The 21,276-nt window shown below is 60.6% G+C and overlaps 1 protein-coding gene across 2 annotated transcripts; it reads right to left on the bottom strand.

Moving 5' to 3' along the window:
* Nucleotides 1-883: 883 nt before the first annotated feature.
* On the bottom strand, nt 884-20,827 carry FNBP4 (formin binding protein 4). 2 transcript variants are annotated; one of them, XM_075326418.1, is made up of 17 exons: nt 20,662-20,827; nt 19,681-19,767; nt 19,462-19,598; nt 15,815-16,001; nt 15,335-15,482; nt 15,125-15,257; nt 13,252-13,578; nt 12,734-12,923; nt 12,544-12,653; nt 11,322-11,426; nt 11,095-11,228; nt 10,108-10,289; nt 5,559-5,833; nt 5,326-5,446; nt 4,978-5,237; nt 4,037-4,194; nt 884-2,705 (listed from the first exon to the last, which is right to left on the bottom strand). In XM_075326418.1, exons 1-17 carry the CDS (start codon nt 20,768-20,770, stop codon nt 2,609-2,611), a joined length of 2,760 nt encoding a protein of 919 aa, XP_075182533.1. In that variant the 5' UTR covers nt 20,771-20,827; the 3' UTR covers nt 884-2,608. The 2 variants fall into 2 exon arrangements, with proteins under 2 accessions (XP_075182533.1, XP_075182534.1); XM_075326419.1 differs by having other exon boundaries at nt 19,681-19,764.
* Nucleotides 20,828-21,276: the final 449 nt, after the last annotated feature.

Here is a 21,276-nt window from a genome sequence, read left to right as displayed (position 1 = left end):
TCCGTTATGAAAACTGCAGGAACTACAAGTACCAGAATGGATCACAGACCAGTCACTCCGGATCCCCGGCGGGTGCTGAGGAAGTCACTGCTTTATTTCTTTTCATTTCCCTCCTGACTTCTCCTTTCTCAGACAAGCTACATGATATAAGTTGCCGGCGTCGTCCAGTGACCCGGGACCTGTGCAGGGAACGCATTGAGCCGTGGGGTTTACGCCGTCGTCCGCACTTGTCTTTCTGACCAATACCCTGCGGATATTCACAGATTATTACTAATGATATGGTGCACGGCTGCTGCAGCTTTTAGGAAGCGCGCCTCTAACTCCTGAGACCCCGTCTATATGGGGGTGATGTGGTGCCGCTCACTGGCATATTACAATAGAGCGACGCCGATAACGTTACAACCCCCCCACACCGGGCAAGAGGCGCACAACCCACCGGTGTCCGGGAGAAGAGAGTCACCGAAATATCGGCAGAGGTGAGCAAAATTCATCAGCGCTGCTCACTTCCAATAGAAAATGCCAGAACCTGTTCCCCTGCGCCGCTCTCGCTCTGCAGACTTGTGAGTCCTCGCACTGCGCGGAGTCTCCACGGTCGGGAGCAGCGGTCACGTGACTGCGAGTATCCGATATACAGACTGCCGGCCTGACAATACATCTGCATCGAGGCTGCGCCCATCTATTCGGATTGTAGCCGGAGTCTGCATATGGCATACTCGCAGTCACATGACCGCCGCACCCGGCTGACACCAGAGAATCCTCAGTGCGTGCAATCTCAGGATTCACATACTGGCACACAGAGGGGCTGCAGACGTCTCGTTTTACACCGGACATCCCCTTTAAGTTGTGGTTCAAAAGGTTAAATCTGGAGGAGACAGAGCCGAGCTTTTCAGGTAAAAATGCACTTTATTAATATTTACAGCATTTACAGAAGGGAAAAATATCTGAAGACTGTAAAATCCAGGTCATCCATCCCGACCAATGTACATGTATATACAGCCCATGTATGAGACCGTGCGCCGAACAGAAACCGAAAACCTTCATAAATACCTCCCCGGTGGGGACCCGCACTGCCGCAGCACAGCCATAGCACTGCCACCTGCACAGCCGCAGCACTGCCACCTGCACAGCCGCAGCACTGCCACCTGCACAGCCGCAGCACTGCCACCTGCACAGCCGCAGCACTGCCACCTGCACAGCCGCAGCACAGCCACCTGCACAGCCGCAGCACAGCCACCTGCACAGCCGCAGCACAGCCACCTGCACAGCCGCAGCACAGCCACCTGCACAGCCGCAGCACAGCCACCTGCACAGCCGCAGCACAGCCACCTGCACAGCCGCAGCACAGCCACCTGCACAGCCGCAGCACAGCCACCTGCACAGCCGCAGCACAGCCACCTGCACAGCCGCAGCACAGCCACCTGCACAGCCGCAGCACAGCCACCTGCACAGCCGCAGCACAGCCACCTGCACAGCCGCAGCACAGCCACCTGCACAGCCGCAGCACAGCCACCTGCACAGCCGCAGCACAGCCACCTGCACAGCCGCAGCACAGCCACCTGCACAGCCGCAGCACCTCATCTGCAGAGCGGCGGGATCCTGGGCCAATCATGTGAGCAGCGCATCTGGAGTGTCGCCCCTTGGATGTCGCTTCTGCCTGCTGTCACCTGCACAGAGCGGATGGGGCCTGGAGCGATCGTGTGAGCAGCACTTCTTCTTGCGCTTCGCCCCTTGGATGTCACTTCTGCCTGCAGTCACCTGCAGAGCGGATGGGGCCTGGGGCGATCGTGTGAGCAGCACTTCTTCTGGGGCTTCACCCCTTGGATGTCGCTTCTGCCTGCAGTCACCTGCACAGAGCGGATGGGGCCTGGGGCGATCGTGTGTGAGCAGCGCTTCTTCTTGAGCTTCGCCCCTTGGATGTCGCTTCTGCCTGCAGTCACCTGCACAGAGCGGATGGGGCCTGGGGCGATCATGTGAGCAGCACTTCTTCTGGGGCTTCGCCCCTTGGATGCCGCTGCTGTCACCGCAGTGATGCTTCGTGTGCACAGTGGTGACTCTCACTCCACCTCACACCCTGCTGGTGCTCTCCCTCTGCAGGGCCTGATCTCTGCTTACCCTGCACTGTATACTGCGTGCCATCTTCATCCTGTGCTTCTTTCACATTTGCAAAACTATGCATCGCAAAGTGTCCCGTCCTGACATCTGGAGGGCATGCTGGGATTTGTAGTTTTGCATATTTGAAGTAAGCATAGGATGAAAAGGTTAGAAAATAAGCTGCTCGCACAGATTTCCACAGAATGCAGATTTGGGAAGAAAATGAAGGAATGTAAAAATCAGCAAAGGGAGGAGGAAGAACAGAGACAAGTCCTGGACAAGACGTAAAAGGCAGCGGAGCTCGTGAGAATCAGAGCCCGGATCCGAGGGAACGGCCGAAACCAACAGTCCTAGAAGTGCAGCGCGGAGAGAAACCAACAGTCCTAGAAGTGCAGCGCAGCACGGCGAGAAACCAACAGTCCTAGAAGTGCAGCGCGGTGAGAAACCAACAGTCCTAGAAGTGCAGCGCGGAGAAGGAGAGACGGGGATTTTATATATACACAGTATCAGGTTGTGGTCAGGTGGTGGTGCTGGACGCCATTTTCCTCCTCTTTAATCTCGCCCGCCAGTCTTCAGGAAGGGCTTCAAAGTTGGCATTCTTCTCCGCCATGCCACTAAAGAGACAATACATGGTAAATGGAAGATCCGTGTGATCAGAAAGGATTACAGAGTCATTCTAGGAGTCTCACCACCATGCAATGCAAGGAAAGCAGGGCTGCGTGTGATGGTGCAGGCGCAAGCGGCCAGGAGGGGGTCGCAGGCGCAAGCGGCCAAGAGGTGGGGGGGGGGTTTGGTCGCAGAGCCAAGCGGCCAGGAGGTGGAGGGGGTCGCAGAGCCAAGCGGCCGACGGCCAGGAGGGGGGGGGGGGGTCGCAGAGCCAAGCGGCCGACGGCCAGGAGGGGGTCGCAGAGCCAAGCGGCCGACGGCCAGGAGGGGGTCGCAGAGCCAAGCGGCCGACGGCCAGGAGGGGGTCGCAGAGCCAAGCGGCCGACGGCCAGGAGGGGGTCGCAGAGCCAAGCGGCCGACGGCCAGGAGGGGGTCGCAGAGCCAAGCGGCCGACGGCCAGGAGGGGGTCGCAGAGCCAAGCGGCCGACGGCCAGGAGGGGGTCGCAGAGCCAAGCGGCCCACGGCCAGGAGGGGGTCGCAGAGCCAAGCGGCCCACGGCCAGGAGGGGGTCGCAGAGCCAAGCGGCCGACGGCCAGGAGGGGGTCGCAGAGCCAAGCGGCCGACGGCCAGGAGGGGGTCGCAGAGCCAAGCGGCCGACGGCCAGGAGGGGGTCGCAGAGCCAAGCGGCCGACGGCCAGGAGGGGGGTCGCAGAGCCAAGCGGCCGACGGCCAGGAGGGGGTCGCAGAGCCAAGCGGCCGACGGCCAGGAGGGGGTCGCAGAGCCAAGCGGCCGACGGCCAGGAGGGGGTCGCAGAGCCAAGCGGCCGACGGCCAGGAGGGGGTCGCAGAGCCAAGCGGCCGACGGCCAGGAGGGAGGGGGGGGTCGCAGAGCCAAGCGGCCGACGGCCAGGAGGGGGGGGTCGCAGAGCCAAGCGGCCGACGGCCAGGAGGGGGGGGGGGGGTCGCAGAGCCAAGCGGCCGACGGCCAGGAGGGGGGGGGGTCGCAGAGCCAAGCGGCCGACGGCCAGGAGGGGGGGGGGGGTCGCAGAGCCAAGCGGCCGACGGCCAGGAGGGGGGGGGGGGTCGCAGAGCCAAGCGGCCGACGGCCAGGAGGGGGGGGGGGGGTCGCAGAGCCAAGCGGCCGACGGCCAGGAGGGGGGGGGGGTCGCAGAGCCAAGCGGCCGACGGCCCTGATGGCTGCTGCATTTTGAAAGGAATGGTCCAATAGTTTTATTCCCACAACGCCTGATCATGGTACTCTGCTGTCGTGATGATCCGTGTGCACTGACCACATCGGGACACTGGGCGCAGTCCGTTCTCCGGAGCAGCGCTCACATACCTGGACAGCTGCTGCATCTTCCACTCGTCGATGCGTTTCTGGTTCAGGACGCTGCGATCTTCGTCGCTGGAGCTGGAGTTCTCCTCCTCGTCCAGCTCCTTCTGAATGTTCTGCCACTTCTGCACCAGCGACGGCATCTTCACCTTACTCTTCTTCACCTGCGAAGAGCGACAGCTCAGATCAGATCTGCAGACGACAACTTGCAATGCTCGCTGCCATTGCCACAAACTTAAGAAATTATTGGTACCAAATAGAAGAAACTCTCCTGCTCCAAAAACTAAACTCAGACTATTACAGCAGCCTAGTGACGACAACAGGGGAGAGAATCGAGTGTGAACACACGTCTACACTGCTCAGCATTGCTGTATAAGCTTAGGACTGCTGTATGTTTTCTAGTAAGTGTTTTATCTCTTCCCAGAGCTGGATTCACAGCTACACTGCTCAGTGTGTAATGTCCCCCATGCTGCTGTGTAATGTCCCCCATGCTGCTGTGTAATGTCCCCCATGCTGCTGTGTAATGTCCCCCATGCTGCTGCTACTGCTTCTGACAATAGACAAGACAGCAGTAATCCCTCATGTCTGTGTGCGCTGTGTATGGGAGACATCATACCAGCTAATCTATACCCACTAGCTCAGAGACAACTGAAAATCAGTAATAGATCCTGCAGAATACGCTATATAGTCATACAATGGCCAAAAGCAGAGCTATTCCTCATACACACGACCAATTATTCTGAACAGACCCCTGCCACGATGGGGATAGTTTCACGTAAACCCAGTCCTTGGCCCCAATGAGGGGTAATGTTATGTAGATGAAAGGCCCAAATGCACAGTGCAGCCCTCGGTGCGGCTAGCCCAATCATGTCCGTCAGTGCCACTACATCTCCGCTGCGGACAGACGGCGCTTACCAATCTGCCCTTTATGTGATAATAAGATTTACCTTTATTTTTTTGCTCTTTTTTGGCTTCTCGGGGGGCGGCGGGGGTTTGCTTGCAGGGCTTTGGATCTGCACTATTGAAACCTGCGGCTCTGGAGCGGTGGGCACGGGCACAGACGTATGTGGCAATGTATGCGGCACGGTGGGCATTATAGTGGCGCTCGGCATAGTGTACTCTATGGTGCTCATCATAACCGGAGACGGGACCTGTAGTGGAAGTCCCATGTAACTAGAGGGGACGCTCAGAGCAGCCATAACAGGAGCTGGAAAGACGGGAAAATTAAAAAGGTTAAAATAGGATATTGGATGGTAGAAGATGGTTGTGGTAATGGACATCATCAGTCATCGGACCTGCGGAGAGGGCCTGCTGCGTGTACAGAACCGGACAGCTTCCAATAGTCGCAGACTGCTCCCCGAAAACCTCAGCCGGGGCTTTCCGCTTGGAGCCTTTCACAGACGATTCTGCTTTTGCCTGAAATACAGACATACGATAATACAAGCACTGGACCTGCAATACCAGACACAGCCACAGACTGGGGTGGCGCTGTGTATGGGGGACCCCTTTATACTACGCGCCCTCTCACCTTCGCTGACGGGTCCTCAGAATTCACAGATTTCACAAGCATGGCTTCCGTTCCTGGGACAGGAGGTTCCTCCGAGTCGTCATCTTCCATTTCCACCTCTTGTATCTCGCCATCCTCCATTGGGGGAGTAGGGGGCGGTGAGGAAGGGGGAGGTGGGGGAGGAGGAGGAGGGGGCGAGTCGGGAGGCGGCGGCGGCGGTGGCAGAGGTGCTTCTGGGGGGAGAGGCGGCGGCGGCACAAACTCCCAGTAATGAGAAACTGGCACATTAGCTGCAACTGGGAAGAGACCGGAGGAATGAAAACTAATGGCCGCCACGGGGACAGACACAGGACACAGGCACGGGGGGGGGGGGGACACAGGACACAGGCACGGGGGGGGGGGGGGACACAGGACACAGGCACGGGGGGGGGGGGGAGACACAGGACACAGGCACGGGGGGGGGGGGGGGGGGAGGGACACAGGACACAGGCACGGGGGGGGGGGGGAGGGGGGGAGACACAGGACACAGGCACGGGGGGGGGAAGACACAGGACACAGGCACGGGGGGGGGAAGACACAGGACACAGGCACGGGGGGGGAAGACACAGGACACAGGCACGGGGGGGGAAGACACAGGACACAGGCACGGGGGGGGGGGAGACACAGGACACAGGCACGGGGGGGGGGGGGGGGAAGACACAGGACACAGGCACGGGGGGGGGGGGGGGGGGGGGAAGACAGGACACAGGCACGGGGGGGGGGAAGACACAGGACACAGGCACGGGGGGGGGGGGGGAAGACACAGGACACAGGCACGGGGGGGGGGGGGGGGGAAGACACAGGACACAGGCACGGGGAGGGGGGGGGAAGACACAGGACACAGGCACGGGGGGGGACACAGACACAGGCACGGGGGGGGACAGACACAGGCACGGGGGGGGGGACAGACACAGGCACGGGGGGGGGACAGACACAGGCACGGGGGGGGGACAGACACAGGCACGGGGGGGGGACAGACACAGGCACGGGGGGGGACAGACACAGGCACGGGGGGGGACAGACAGGCACGGGGGGGGGACAGACACAGGCACGGGGGAAGACAGACACAGGCACGGGGGGGGGGGGGGGGGGGAAGACACAAGACACAGGACACAGGCACGGGGGGGGGGGGGGGGGAAGACAGGACACAGGCACGGGGGGGGGGGGGGAAGACACAGGACACAGGCACGGGGGGGGGGGGGGGAAGACAGGACACAGGCACGGGGGGGGGGGGGGGGAAGACACAGGACACAGGCACGGGGGGGGGACAGACACAGGCACGGGGGGGGGGACAGACACAGGCACGGGGGGGGGACAGACACAGGCACGGGGGGGGGACAGACAGGCACGGGGGGGGGACAGACACAGGCACGGGGGGGGGGGGGGGGGGGAAGACACAGGACACAGGCACGGGGGGGGGGGGGAAGACACAGGACACAGGCACGGGGGGGGGGGGAAGACACAGGACACAGGCACGGGGGGGGACACAGACACAGGCACGGGGGGGGACACAGACACAGGCACGGGGGGGACACAGACACAGGCACGGGGGGGGGACAGACACAGGCACGGGGGGGGGGACAGACACAGGCACGGGGGGGGGACAGACACAGGCACGGGGGGGGGACAGACACAGGCACGGGGGGGGGGACAGACACAGGCACGGGGGGGGACAGACACAGGCACGGGGGGGGACAGACACAGGCACGGGGGGGGGGACAGACACAGGCACGGGGGGGGGACAGACACAGGCACGGGGGGGGGACAGACACAGGCACGGGGGGGGGACAGACACAGGCACGGGGGGGGGGACAGACACAGGCACGGGGGAAGACAGACACAGGCACGGGGGAAGACAGACACAGGCACGGGGGAAGACAGACACAGGCACGGGGGAAGACAGACACAGGCACGGGGGAAGACAGACACAGGCACGGGGGAAGACAGACACAGGCACGGGGGAAGACAGACACAGGCACGGGGGAAGACAGACACAGGCACGGGGGAAGACAGACACAGGCACGGGGGGGGGGGGGAAGACACAGGACACAGGCACGGGGGGGGGGGGGAAGACAGGACACAGGCACGGGGGGGGGGGGGGGGAAGACACAGGACACAGGCACGGGGGGGGGGGGGAAAGACACAGGACACAGGCACGGGGGGGGGGGGGGAAAGACACAGGACACAGGCACGGGGGGGGGGGGGGGAAAGACACAGGACACAGGCACGGGGGGGGGAAGACAGGACACAGGCACGGGGGGGGGGGGGGGGGAGGACAGGACACAGGCACGGGGGGGGGGGGGGGAAGACACAGGACACAGGCACGGGGGGGGGGGGGAGGACAGGACACAGGCACGGGGGGGGGGGGGGGGGGAGGACAGGACACAGGCAGGGGGGGGGGGGGGGGGAAGACACAGGACACAGGCACGGGGGGGGGGGGGGGGGGGGAAGACACAGGACACAGGCACGGGGGGGGGACAGACACAGGCACGGGGGGGGGGGGGACAGACACAGGCACGGGGGGGGGGGACAGACACAGGCACGGGGGGACAGACACAGGCACGGGGGGGGGGACAGACACAGGCACGGGGGGGGGGACAGACACAGGCACGGGGGGGGGGACAGACACAGGCACGGGGGGGGGACAGACACAGGCACGGGGGGGGGGACAGACACAGGCACGGGGGGGGGGACAGACACAGGCACGGGGGGGGGGACAGACACAGGCACGGGGGGGGGGACAGACACAGGCACGGGGGGGGGGACAGACACAGGCACGGGGGGGGGGGACAGACACAGGCACGGGGGGGGGACAGACACAGGCACGGGGGGGGGGACAGACACAGGCACGGGGGGGGGACAGACACAGGCACGGGGGGGGGGACAGACACAGGCACGGGGGGGGGGACAGACACAGGCACGGGGGGGGGGACAGACACAGGCACGGGGGGACAGACACAGGCACGGGGGGACAGACACAGGCACGGGGGGACAGACACAGGCACGGGGGGACAGACACAGGCACGGGGGGACAGACACAGGCACGGGGGGACAGACACAGGCACGGGGGGACAGACACAGGCACGGGGGGACAGACACAGGCACGGGGGGACAGACACAGGCACGGGGGGACAGACACAGGCACGGGGGGACAGACACAGGCACGGGGGGACAGACACAGGCACGGGGGGACAGACACAGGCACGGGGGGACAGACACAGGCACGGGGGGACAGACACAGGCACGGGGGGACAGACACAGGCACGGGGGGACAGACACAGGCACGGGGGGACAGACACAGGCACGGGGGGACAGACACAGGCACGGGGGGACAGACACAGGCACGGGGGGACAGACACAGGCACGGGGGGACAGACACAGGCACGGGGGGACAGACACAGGCACGGGGGGACAGACACAGGCACGGGGGGACAGACACAGGCACGGGGGGACAGACACAGGCACGGGGGGACAGACACAGGCACGGGGGGACAGACACAGGCACGGGGGGACAGACACAGGCACGGGGGGACAGACACAGGCACGGGGGGACAGACACAGGCACGGGGGGACAGACACAGGCACGGGGGGACAGACACAGGCACGGGGGGGACAGACACAGGCACGGGGGGGACAGACACAGGCACGGGGGGACAGACACAGGCACGGGGGGACAGACACAGGCACGGGGGGACAGACACAGGCACGGGGGGACAGACACAGGCACGGGGGGACAGACACAGGCACGGGGGGACAGACACAGGCACGGGGGGACAGACAGGCACGGGGGGGGGACAGACACAGGCACGGGGGGGGGACAGACACAGGCACGGGGGGGGGACAGACACAGGCACGGGGGGGACAGACACAGGCACGGGGGGGACAGACACAGGCACGGGGGGGACAGACACAGGCACGGGGGGGACAGACACAGGCACGGGGGGGGACAGACACAGGCACGGGGGGGGGGACAGACACAGGCACGGGGGGGGGGACAGACACAGGCACGGGGGGGGGGGACAGACACAGGCACGGGGGGGGGGACAGACACAGGCACGGGGGGGGGACAGACACAGGCACGGGGGGGGGGGACAGACACAGGCACGGGGGGGGGACAGACACAGGCACGGGGGGGGGGGACAGACACAGGCACGGGGGGGGGGGACAGACAGGCACGGGGGGGGGGACAGACAGGCACGGGGGGGGGACAGACAGGCACGGGGGGGGGACAGACAGGCACGGGGGGGGGGACAGACAGGCACGGGGGGGGGGACAGACAGGCACGGGGGGGGGGGACAGACAGGCACGGGGTGACAGACACAGGCACGGGGGGACAGACACAGGCACGGGGGGACAGACACAGGCATGGGGGGACAGACACAGGCATGGGGGGACAGACACAGGCATGGGGGGACAGACACAGGCATAAGGGGACAGACACAGGCATGGGGGGACAGACACAGGCATGGGGGGACAGACACAGGCACTGGGGGACAGACACAGGCGCAAGAGACTTCCTAATAGACGTTACCTGGTGCGGATGCTGGCGGCTCCGGAGGAAGAGCGGGGGCACCAGGGATCTTGTCCCTTTCAGCCAGTTTAGCGGCTGCTTCAGATTTATTTTTGGGTGCCGTCTCCTCCTCTTCCACATCGGGAAACTCCCACTGCGACTCTCCTGAGATTTCATTTACATAGAAATAACGTCTATGATCCCTGAATCACAAAAACAGAAAAACATTTTAAGTTTCCGCGCCCCGTGCATTCAGGTCCTTCATTAGGTCCCGTCCCCCTGTGGCTGCATCCAGCGGACAGGGGTGGGGAACCCAACATGTAAAAATAAAAAAAAAAGAGGGGGGATAAACGCCATCCTGCTACGAGCGAGGACGGCAGGGAACAAGCTCTGCAATAAAAGGGCGTCAATCATGTCCAGAGTGCGGCGGCGGTGGGAGGGGGGGTTAGAGGCCGCACTCTGGGAATGTCACGCTCGTACATGACATCCGCACTCACACAAAATACGTAATTGAGTTTTATGTTCTTAGAGCTGAAAGATAAAGAGTAAAAGATCTTCAATAAAGCAGAGGACACAAAAAAAACGTAAAAGAAAACAAATAATAAAAGACAAATGTAAAGAAATTCTGTGTCTGACCTGCGTGAGGAGACAGAATCCTGATCTTCGCGGACACTTGGCATCATGAAGCTTGTGGAAACTTCACCGATGTTACGCAGACAAACAAAGGCTTCCAAATCCTGTAAGGGTCACAGAGCTGTCGCATGCGCTTCCCCCCATCGCCCTCCCTCAGCACTCGGCACCTCCGTCCGATCGGGAACCTCCTTATTACACTATACACCGCTACCACACAAGTTTCTCCGCAGGCCCAAGCGCTCACTTTTGCCCCAGCAACTACATTTCCGCCGCCGCCGCGTTCAGTCTCCAGACAGATGAGGTCACGAGGTCAGGTGGTGATGTCACAAAGTCATGTTTGAGATGTGAAAGGTGAAAATTGGGGAAGATTCGTACCTGTCCCAGTGGCAGGACCAGCCTTTAGGGGTGGCGTTAATTTCATACAGTTTTATTTGTTCTGAGGCGTCTTGAAGTTTACGTTTCAAGTAGCTTCCGCTGAGGGCGCCCTCCCGCCAGTCTGAGATTCGGGTCTGAAAAACAAGGAACGCGCCAAAGATTACTATCAGGAGACCGGACGATGAAAGGGGGGGGGCTGCAAAAATATACCCCCAAAATACACTCACCTCAGTCTGAAAGAGCAGGACGTGGAAGTTGGACACGTTCTGTCGGTTGATGCCCAAAAATTCCAATTTGCTGATCAGGTTGTTGGCAAGTTCTCCGATCTGAAACTGAAGAGAGGGAAGAAAACAGAAAAAGATGGAAACCGGGCGACGCTCGTTACCGCAGACAGCACCGCGGCATTAGGCTATATGCCCACAGAAGATCGCACCTACGGATATGTCCACAGGTACGGCCGCAGGTTTCCCGCAGCTGATCCCCGGAATCTGCAGCTATACATAGCTGCGGGATTGCAGCGAAATATCTTGCGTAAACCTGCGGACATTCATGCGGCTCACCTGCGGACATTCATGCGGCTCACCTGCGGACATTCATGCGGCTCACCTGCGGACATTCATGCGGCTCACCTGCGGACATTCATGCGGCTCACCTGCGGACATTCATGCGGCTCACCTGCGGACATTCATGCGGCTCACCTGCGGACGTCCCGGCCTTTGTGTCCACAGAGGAGGAGCGGGAATTTCCGCAGGAATAATTGACATGCAGTTATGTGCAGCTGCGGGACATCCGCACATACCACAGCCGCATATACTGCAGCATGGACACCGCACTCCATGTCCCATAGGATAACATGGAGAGTGTTTGTACTTGCTAAAACCTGCGGATTTATCTAGAAAATGCAGAAAATCCACGGATTTTCCACAGCAAAATCCGCGGGTACGTTGTCTCGTGCGCACATAGCCTTACAGCGTATGCGGGGTGGAGTGAAGACCCTCATTCAGGACCCCCGTGTGAAGAGCAGCAAACAGCAATGCACCTTCACACCCGGCCCATTGACCGTATCTGACCGTGTGATGGACGCAGGTCGCTGGGTGTGCAAAGAATCGCAGCTTTCCCACAATGACCTGGCGGCTTCTTCAGGCAGCGATTGCTGGGAGCAGCGACAGATTACACGACAGACTCGTATAGAAGAATCGGCAGCAGCTCTGCGCTTATAAAGGGGACCCCTGCCTCATTTATTCCACACACTCCCAACAAGACATAAGGAGGGGGATCCATAATGTGCAAAACCATGGCGGCTTTCTTCTTCAGTGACCTCTGCAGTCTGAGCTGCGATCCCCCCAAAGCCTGTAGATTGGGGGCCATTTTTCTAACACCACCACCAGGTTTTCTAATCCTGGATAAACCCTATAACGTCGCTGAGGCTTTCCACCAGGATGTCGTTACCTTCAGGTCCTCTTCTTCAGGCGCAGGTTTCGGCGATGGTTTCGTCTTCACACTTTCACTCTCTGGCTCCTTTGGAGGGGGCGGACATTCTGCGGCTTCGGCCCCCATTTCTGGAAATAAAAATGACCATATATTAGTTTTACAGCAGCAGTAAAGCAAGCAGTGGGTGATCTGGTTCCCGCGCACTCACCGGTCTCGGGGGTGTCGCGCCCGGTTTTGCTGGAGCTGCGGCTCGAGCTCGGGCTGGCCACGGGCACAAACACTTTCCATTTGCTGACGGGAGGTTTTGCTTTCTGGGCTTCGTCGGTCTGACTGAAGTCTGAGCGTGGACTGGACCCGGACACGCTCACGTCGCCCTCCTCAAGGGCCCGCAGCTCGGCCTGGGGTGAGAAATAAAGAGTCATTACATTATAATATGATGGGCACCGGCAACGGCAGCTATATAGGTTGTATGCAGCCAGAGGGGGGGGGCAAGAGTCTAATGCTAAATTACCAGGGCGGACCGCTTCCCGACACTGTCCACAAATGTGGGACTATCCGCACTATATGGCACTAATATTTCCGCCGTGTATTAGTATCTTCAGGTCTCATATCCTGGGCTCCAATATAAGCACATATTAACTAGAAGCTTCCATATTGTGAAAACTATTTACAGCCGATTATTAAGCACCACGAGTGCAATAATCCGGGCACAGAGAGAATCCGCACCTTCCTCCTCTCCAGCACGCGCTCCAGCTCCAGGGTGTCCGGCTCCTCTGCCTCCTCCTCCTCGCTCTCTCCGGACTGCACCGTGCTGCAGAGCTCATCCTGGGCCTGCTCGTCGGCAGCGGCTTCTCCGTCCGTACAGACGGTGGCCATGTCCTCCTCGTCCTCAGAAGCGGCTGCCACCAAATCTTCCTTACAGATGACCTTCTTCCTCCAGCGCTCCTCCTCCTCCTTCACGTCATCTGGCAGGAGCGGGGCCAGCAGCGACGCCGCCACCCCAAGCTTCTCCTCCTCTTTATTGGACAGAGCCTGAACGGCCTCATTCACTTCCTACAAGACGGAGACGAGATGTAAGAAAACACGAGATAAAACCAGCGATTCTCTAAATGGGGAAGGGAGGACAGGCGGCGGGATATGGGGGGGTTCAGGGGCCTACAGGAATATGACCTTCTTATAGTCTTCATTGGAAGAGGTTTCCTGGGTCCCCGATATAAAGGCTAAGATTTATGTTTCTTTTCTAGACCGGTCCTCCTTGTAAGACGCCCACACATTATAAGGAACGGGCCCACTCTCCTCATCAGTCAGGGGATGTGCAGCCCCCCACTCTCCTCATCGGTCAGGGGATGTGCAGCCCCCCACTCTCCTCATCGGTCAGGGGATGTGCAGCCCCCCACTCTCCTCATCGGTCAGGGGATGTGCAGCCCCCCACTCTCCTCATCGGTCAGGGGATGTGCAGCCCCCCACTCTCCTCATCGGTCAGGGGATGTGCAGCCCCCCACTCTCCTCATCGGTCAGGGGATGTGCAGCCCCCCACTCTCCTCATCGGTCAGGGGATGTGCAGCCCCCCACTCTCCTCATCGGTCAGGGGATGTGCAGCCCCCCACTCTCCTCATCGGTCAGGGGATGTGCAGCCCCCCACTCTCCTCATCGGTCAGGGGATGTGCAGCCCCCCACTCTCCTCATCGGTCAGGGGATGTGCAGCCCCCCACTCTCCTCATCGGTCAGGGGATGTGCAGCCCCCCACTCTCCTCATCGGTCAGGGGATGTGCAGCCCCCCACTCTCCTCATCGGTCAGGGGATGTGCAGCCCCCCACTCTCCTCATCGGTCAGGGGATGTGCAGCCCCCCACTCTCCTCATCGGTCAGGGGATGTGCAGCCCCCCACTCTCCTCATCGGTCAGGGGATGTGCAGCCCCCCACTCTCCTCATCGGTCAGGGGATGTGCAGCCCCCCACTCTCCTCATCGGTCAGGGGATGTGCAGCCCCCCACTCTCCTCATCGGTCAGGGGATGTGCAGCCCCCCACTCTCCTCATCGGTCAGGGGATGTGCAGCCCCCCACTCTCCTCATCGGTCAGGGGATGTGCAGCCCCCCACTCTCCTCATCGGTCAGGGGATGTGCAGCCCCCCACTCTCCTCATCGGTCAGGGGATGTGCAGCCCCCCACTCTCCTCATCGGTCAGGGGATGTGCAGCCCCCCACTCTCCTCATCGGTCAGGGGATGTGCAGCCCCCCACTCTCCTCATCGGTCAGGGGATGTGCAGCCCCCCACTCTCCTCATCGGTCAGGGGATGTGCAGCCCCCCACTCTCCTCATCGGTCAGGGGATGTGCAGCCCCCCACTCTCCTCATCGGTCAGGGGATGTGCAGCCCCCCACTCTCCTCATCGGTCAGGGGATGTGCAGCCCCCCACTCTCCTCATCGGTCAGGGGATGTGCAGCCCCCCACTCTCCTCATCGGTCAGGGGATGTGCAGCCCCCCACTCTCCTCATCGGTCAGGGGATGTGCAGCCCCCCACTCTCCTCATCGGTCAGGGGATGTGCAGCCCCCCACTCTCCTCATCGGTCAGACTCCCCACGACTTCTTTCTTGGTAGCCCACCTTCTTAGCCTCTCTCTTCACCAGCACCGGAGCGCTGACACTGCAGACCCCCGCCGGCCCCACTGCAGCCTCGTCCTTTGCTTCTGGCAGAGAATCTGTTGTTCCTGCAGTCGATGTCGCTGGAGCCTCGATGCTGTGAATCAATGATGCTCCATTATGACCCTGCCGTCCAGCAGTAGGAGCAGGAGGAAGGTTATCAGCGCTCCTTACCTGCTGCCGTGTCCTTGCGCCCCTTGCACCTGAGAGGCGAGGCTCGGAGGCAGCTCCCAGGTCACCTCGTTGCTCTCCGTGCTCCAGTAATAGAAGCACCCGGTGTTCTCGTCCCACACCTCCTGCCAATCGCCCATGTCAACACCGGCTGAAAGAAGAATGGACGACTCATTGATCAGAATTAGGGGCCTGGGAGGATCACACGTAAAGGGGAACCCCCCCCCGGCTTATACACGGAAGGTCAGTCCACAGGACACCCCATTACTGCAGTCACAGCCTCCACTGGTGGGATCTGCGCGGTCTCTACATTTATAGCGGATCCTGTGGTTATCCCAGAAATGTAACATGGGAGTACCCCATTAACCCCTTGTGCTGACGGCTTTCTACACCTCATGTCCGACCAGATAATGTGCAGAGGAAGTCCGGAAGAATAGGTGCTGGCTGAGTGACCTCCTTCATGAAGTGTGAGCGCTCACTCACCTCCCGCTAGAGAGCACTGCGTGTCGTAATGCCAATTATCCCCGGACGCATTTGGATGTGAACCATTGTGGGTGGCAGAGGTGGCGCCGTGGGAATCTTTCGGGTCTGGTTTTGGAGGAGTCGGTGGAGGAACAGTAGAGGGCGACACGGCAATTCCATCAGCGGGGGCAGTAATCGCATCAATTTCCTGAGGAAGAAATAACCAGACATTAGCACTGCACCCGTCACAGCCCGCCCTGCGCCCGTCACCGCCTTCACCCGTCACTGCCCACACTGCGCCCCTCACCCACACTGCGCCCCTCACCCACACTGCGCCCCTCACCCACACTGCGCCCCTCACCCACACTGCGCCCCTCACCCACACTGCGCCCCTCACCCACACTGCGCCCCTCACCGCCATCGCCCGCACTGCGCCCGTCACCTGCACTGCGCCCATTGCCGCCATCGCCCGCACTGCGCCCGTCACCACCATTGCCCACACTGCGCCCGTCACCGCCATCGCTTGCACCACCTGGCCCATTACCGCCATCGCACGTCACCGCCCGCACTGCGCCCATCACCTGTAGTGTGCCAGTCACCGCCATTGCCCGCACTGCGCCCATCACCTGTACTGTGCCCGTCACCGCCATTGCTTGCACCACCTGGCCCCACTACCGCCATTGCACGTCACCACCATCGCCCGCACTGCGCCCATCACCTGTAGTGTGCCAGTCACCGCCATTGCCCGCACTGCGCCCATCACCTGTACTGTGCCCGTCACCGCCATTGCTTGCACCACCTGGCTCCACTACCGCCATTGCACGTCACCACCATCGCCCGCACTGCGCCCATCACCTGTACTGTGCCACTCACTGCCATTGCCCGCACTGCGCCCGTCACCGCCATCGCTTGCACCACCTGGCCCATTATTGCCATTGCACGTTACCGCCATCGCCCACACTGTGCCCATCACTGTCATTGCCCGCAGCAGGAAGATTAATGTTATCACCATATTATTTCAACACAATTTAAGATTTAATTATTCATTTTTTCAAGATGTCTGCTTGCTGTCACTACACGGAAACATTCAGCTGAGAGCGTCTGGTCCACGGCATGATGGACACCACTGGTGGTAACAGACCCCGATAACTGATACTGGGGGGCAGTCAGGCTTCGCTGCAGTTTTGCCATTTGGAGGGGAAGAAAAGCGCTACATGTGAGATTCATCCCGCCATAGCTGCTGAGTTTCCATAGCCGCGGACGCTCTGAGCGGAGGACAACGCGGCGCACAGCGGAGGTTTCCACACTGTGCCTATGGGGCTGGTCCAGGCTTAGAGCTCCTGCACTGATACATTGCAGCAAATCTGCTACGGATGTGTTTTCTACAGAGAATTACAGCTGCAGGGATCTCAGAGCAGGAGACGCAAAAACATGGAAAATAGTGAACTAAAAGGCCGCGTTATAGTCTATGCAGTGGATAAGCCACAAACCTGACGCTAATCCGCAGTGTATGTGTGGTCTGGCAGAGGACTGGGCATGCTGGCTCTCAATATGCCTAACCCTTAAAGGTGCTTTACACGCTGCGACATTGCTAGCGATCTCATTAGTGATGGGACACGCCACATTGCAGATGCGATCTGCCGAGATCGCACATAGGTCATATTTTTTTTTTATAGCGCCGGTCGCATCTGCAATCTGGCGTGTCACATCGCTAATGAGATCGCTAGCGATGTCGCAGCGTGTAAAGCACCCTTTTGTCTCTGCAGGCGCTCGCAGAACTTTGCTCCCTTCTCTACAGTAATCTACTCATGGGCAGGTCGGATGTGCAGCTATACTATGCGCAGCTATACTATGCGCAGCTATACTATGCGCAGCTATACTATGCGCAGCTATACTATGCGCAGCTATACTATGCGCAGCTATACTATGCGCAGCTATACTATGCGCAGGGCGGATGTGCGGCTATACTATGCGCGGCTATACTATGCGCAGGGCGGATATGCGGCTATACTATGCGCGGCTATACCATGCGCAGCTATACTATGCGCAGGGCGGATGTGCGGCTATACTATGCGCGGCTATACCATGCGCAGCTATACTATGCGCAGGGCGGATGTGCGGCTATACTATGCGCGGCTATACCATGCGCAGCTATACTATGCGCAGGGCGGATGTGCGGCTATACTATGCGCAGCTATACTATGCGCAGCTATACTATGCGCAGCTATACTATGCGCAGCTACACTATGCGCAGCTATACTATGCGCAGCTACACTATGCGCAGCTACACTATGCGCAGCTATACTATGCGCAGGGCGGATGTGCGGCTATACTATGCGCGGCTATACTATGCGCGGCTATACTATGCGCGGCTATACTATGCGCGGCTATACTATGCGCGGCTATACTATGCGCAGCTATACTATGCGCAGCTATACTATGCGCAGCTATACTATGCGCAGCTATACTATGCGCAGCTATACTATGCGCAGCTATACTATGCGCAGCTATACTATGCGCAGCTATACTATGCGCAGCTATACTATGCGCAGCTATACTATGCGCAGCTATACTATGCGCAGCTATACTATGCGCAGCTATACTATGCGCAGCTATACTATGCGCAGCTATACTATGCGCAGCTATACTATGCGCAGCTATACTATGCGCAGCTATACTATGCGCAGCTATACTATGCGCAGCTATACTATGCGCAGCTATACTATGCGCAGCTATACTATGCGCAGCTATACTATGCGCAGCTATACTATGCGCAGCTATACTATGCGCAGCTATACTATGCGCAGCTATACTATGCGCAGCTATACTATGCGCAGCTATACTATGCGCAGCTATACTATGCGCAGCTATACTATGCGCAGCTATACTATGCGCAGCTATACTATGCGCAGCTATACTATGCGCAGCTATACTATGCGCAGCTATACTATGCGCAGCTATACTATGCGCAGCTATACTATGCGCAGCTATACTATGCGCAGCTATACTATGCGCAGCTATACTATGCGCAGCTATACTATGCGCAGCTATACTATGCGCAGCTATACTATGCGCAGCTATACTATGCGCAGCTATACTATGCGCAGCTATACTATGCGCAGCTATACTATGCGCAGCTATACTATGCGCAGGGCGGATGTACGGCTATACTATGCGCAGCTATACTATGCGCAGGGCGGATGTGCGGCTATACTATGCGCGGCTATACTATGCGCGGCTATACTATGCGCGGCTATACTATGCGCGGCTATACTATGCGCGGCTATACTATGCGCGGCTATACTATGCGCGGCTATACTATGCGCGGCTATACTATGCGCGGCTATACTATGCGCGGCTATACTATGCGCGGCTATACTATGCGCGGCTATACTATGCGCGGCTATACTATGCGCGGCTATACTATGCGCGGCTATACTATGCGCGGCTATACTATGCGCGGCTATACTATGCGCGGCTATACTATGCGCGGCTATACTATGCGCGGCTATACTATGCGCAGCTATACTATGCGCAGCTATACTATGCGCAGGGCGGATGTGCGGCTATACTATGCGCGGCTATACTATGCGCAGCTATACTGGGGGGGCTCGGGGAGTCTCTTAAGGCTACATCCGCTAATAGTTATTACTCCGGTTGCTCCTCACCGCCATGAAATTGGCCAAAGTGCTGTCAATATCGGCAGAAGTGTTTCCTTTAGTGCCGGGTATAGACACGGGTTTGTCTGTGGCGTCTCCGTCCTCGTCGTCACTGTCGGTGTACGCTCCGAGCAGACATAATCCACCTGTGGAGGAAGGAGAGAGACGGCTCATAGCTCACAGTCACCAGGGGCCGACAGGGGCGGGGACCGGGTCCTCACATCTTACCCGTAGGCTTCACCACCGTGGCCGGTGCTTCTGTCACCATCCCTGCGGCAGCAGGAACGAGGCCTTTGTGAGGGTCCACGTCTTCTGCTGGGGAAAGGGCACAAGAATCAGGTAAGGGGGTGAGAGAGCAGACACAAGAATCAGGGGGGGGAGAGGGGCCGCACAAGAATCAGGGGGGGGGAGAGGGGGGCCGCACAAGAATCAGGGGGAGGGGAGAGGGGGCCGCACAAGAATCAGGGGGAGGGGAGAGGGGGGCCGCACAAGAATCAGGGGGAGGGGAGAGGGGGGCCGCACAAGAATCAGGGGGAGGGGAGAGGGGGGCCGCACAAGAATCAGGGGGAGGGGAGAGGGGGGCCGCACAAGAATCAGGGGGAGGGGAGAGGGGGGCCGCACAAGAATCAGGGGGAGGGGAGAGGGGGGCCGCACAAGAATCAGGGGGAGGGGAGAGGGGGGCCACACAAGAATCAGGGGGAGGGGAGAGGGGGGCCACACAAGAATCAGGGGGAGGGGAGAGGGGGGCCACACAAGAATCAGGGGGAGGGGAGAGGGGGGCCACACAAGAATCAGGGGGAGGGGAGAGGGGGGCCACACAAGAATCAGGGGGAGGGGAGAGGGGGGCCACACAAGAATCAGGGGGAGGGGAGAGGGGGGCCACACAAGAATCAGGGGGAGGGGAGAGGGGGGCCGCACAAGAATCAGGGGGACGGGACACAACGTCTGCCTGATCCCACGAGCCCAAGCAGAGGAGCAGCCCAGTACAGCCCATTCATTGCCCTCCTAATTCTGAGCACTGGTCGCCTGCAGATCTCTAGACAGAACCAAAGCCATTACTTCAGAGCAGCACCCGGGTGTCCAAAATACGTCATGCTTAACATTCTGGGCACCAGGGTCCCCGGTATCCGGGTCTGCCGCACTGACGTGACCGGGGGCGCCCTGCGGCCTCTGCCGCCTCCCTCCTCACAATGCAGCCCCGGGCCTCACCGTCTGAGCCGGAGCCGGTCCCCTCCCGCACGGCGGCTGCTCGGGGCCCCGGCGGTGACAGCTGTAGGATGGGTCTCCGGCCTGAGGCCGCCCGCGTCTTCTTCCCCATCAGAGCGCAGACGAGGGGCGGTCTCCGGCGCCGGGATATGACGTCACTTCCCTTCCTTGACACAAAGGAAAGACGTTCTCGACGTAACACGTGACGGATCTGCGCAGTGACGCACAGTCACGTGATAGGCAACGCCTCCTCCCACCCGACCACTGAGACTGCAGCGCGTCCAGCGCAGTAGGCGGAGAGGAGGGGCCGCGGGAGAGGAGGGGGCGAGAGGAGGGGCCGCGGGAGAGGAGGGGGCGAGAGGAGGAGCCGTGGGAGAGGAGGGGGCGAGAGGAGGGGCCGCGGGAGAGGAGGGGGCGAGAGGAGGAGCCGTGGGAGAGGAGGGGGCGAGAGGAGGGGCCGCGGGGCGGGGAGAGGAAGGGACGCGGGGAGAGGAGGGGGCGCGGGGAGAAGAGGGGGCGCGGGGAGAGGAGGGGGCGCAGGTAGGGGAGACAAGGGGGCACGGGAGAGGAGGGGACGTGGGAGAGGAGGGGGCGCAGGGCGGGGAGAGGAGGGGGCGC

Source organism: Anomaloglossus baeobatrachus, chromosome 10, assembly GCF_048569485.1.
Source record: "Anomaloglossus baeobatrachus isolate aAnoBae1 chromosome 10, aAnoBae1.hap1, whole genome shotgun sequence".
Lineage (NCBI taxonomy): Eukaryota > Metazoa > Chordata > Amphibia > Anura > Aromobatidae > Anomaloglossus > Anomaloglossus baeobatrachus.
The sequence above is the reverse complement of the archived record's forward strand: the minus strand, read 5'-3'. Positions and strand labels throughout refer to the sequence as shown.